This window comes from Neophocaena asiaeorientalis, unplaced genomic scaffold (genome assembly GCF_003031525.2).
Source record: "Neophocaena asiaeorientalis asiaeorientalis breed wild unplaced genomic scaffold, Neophocaena_asiaeorientalis_V1.1 scaffold1418, whole genome shotgun sequence".
Lineage (NCBI taxonomy): Eukaryota > Metazoa > Chordata > Mammalia > Artiodactyla > Phocoenidae > Neophocaena > Neophocaena asiaeorientalis.
Genome location: NW_020173227.1, coordinates 60,066 through 60,266, shown reverse-complemented (window position 1 = coordinate 60,266; position 201 = coordinate 60,066). Strand labels below are relative to the sequence as shown.

At 66.7% G+C, this 201-nt stretch overlaps 1 protein-coding gene across 1 annotated transcript in view; it reads left to right on the top strand.

Annotated features, from left to right (window-relative positions):
- CACNA1F (calcium voltage-gated channel subunit alpha1 F) overlaps positions 1 to 201 on the top strand; it is a 22,830-nt gene that overhangs the window by 2,591 nt on the left and 20,038 nt on the right. Inside the window, exon 5 of the mRNA XM_024745231.1 lies at positions 99 to 195. Within this exon, the coding sequence (XP_024600999.1) occupies positions 99 to 195 (97 nt within the window). The remainder of the gene's footprint in view (positions 1 to 98; positions 196 to 201) is intronic.

Below are 201 nucleotides of genomic sequence, written 5' to 3'. Positions count from 1 at the left end.
CAGTTACTGGGACTTGTACTTTTCCGAGGAGAAGGGAGGGGGGAAGGGGGGGTCCGAACTCCTGACCCCCGCCTCCTTATCCTGTGCTCCCCCATCAGGCTGTTCAGCGTGCTGCTCGAGCAGGGGCCCGGACGCCCGGGGGACGCCCCGCATACCGGAGGGAAGCCGGGGGGCTTCGATGTGAAGGCGTTGCGGGCGTTT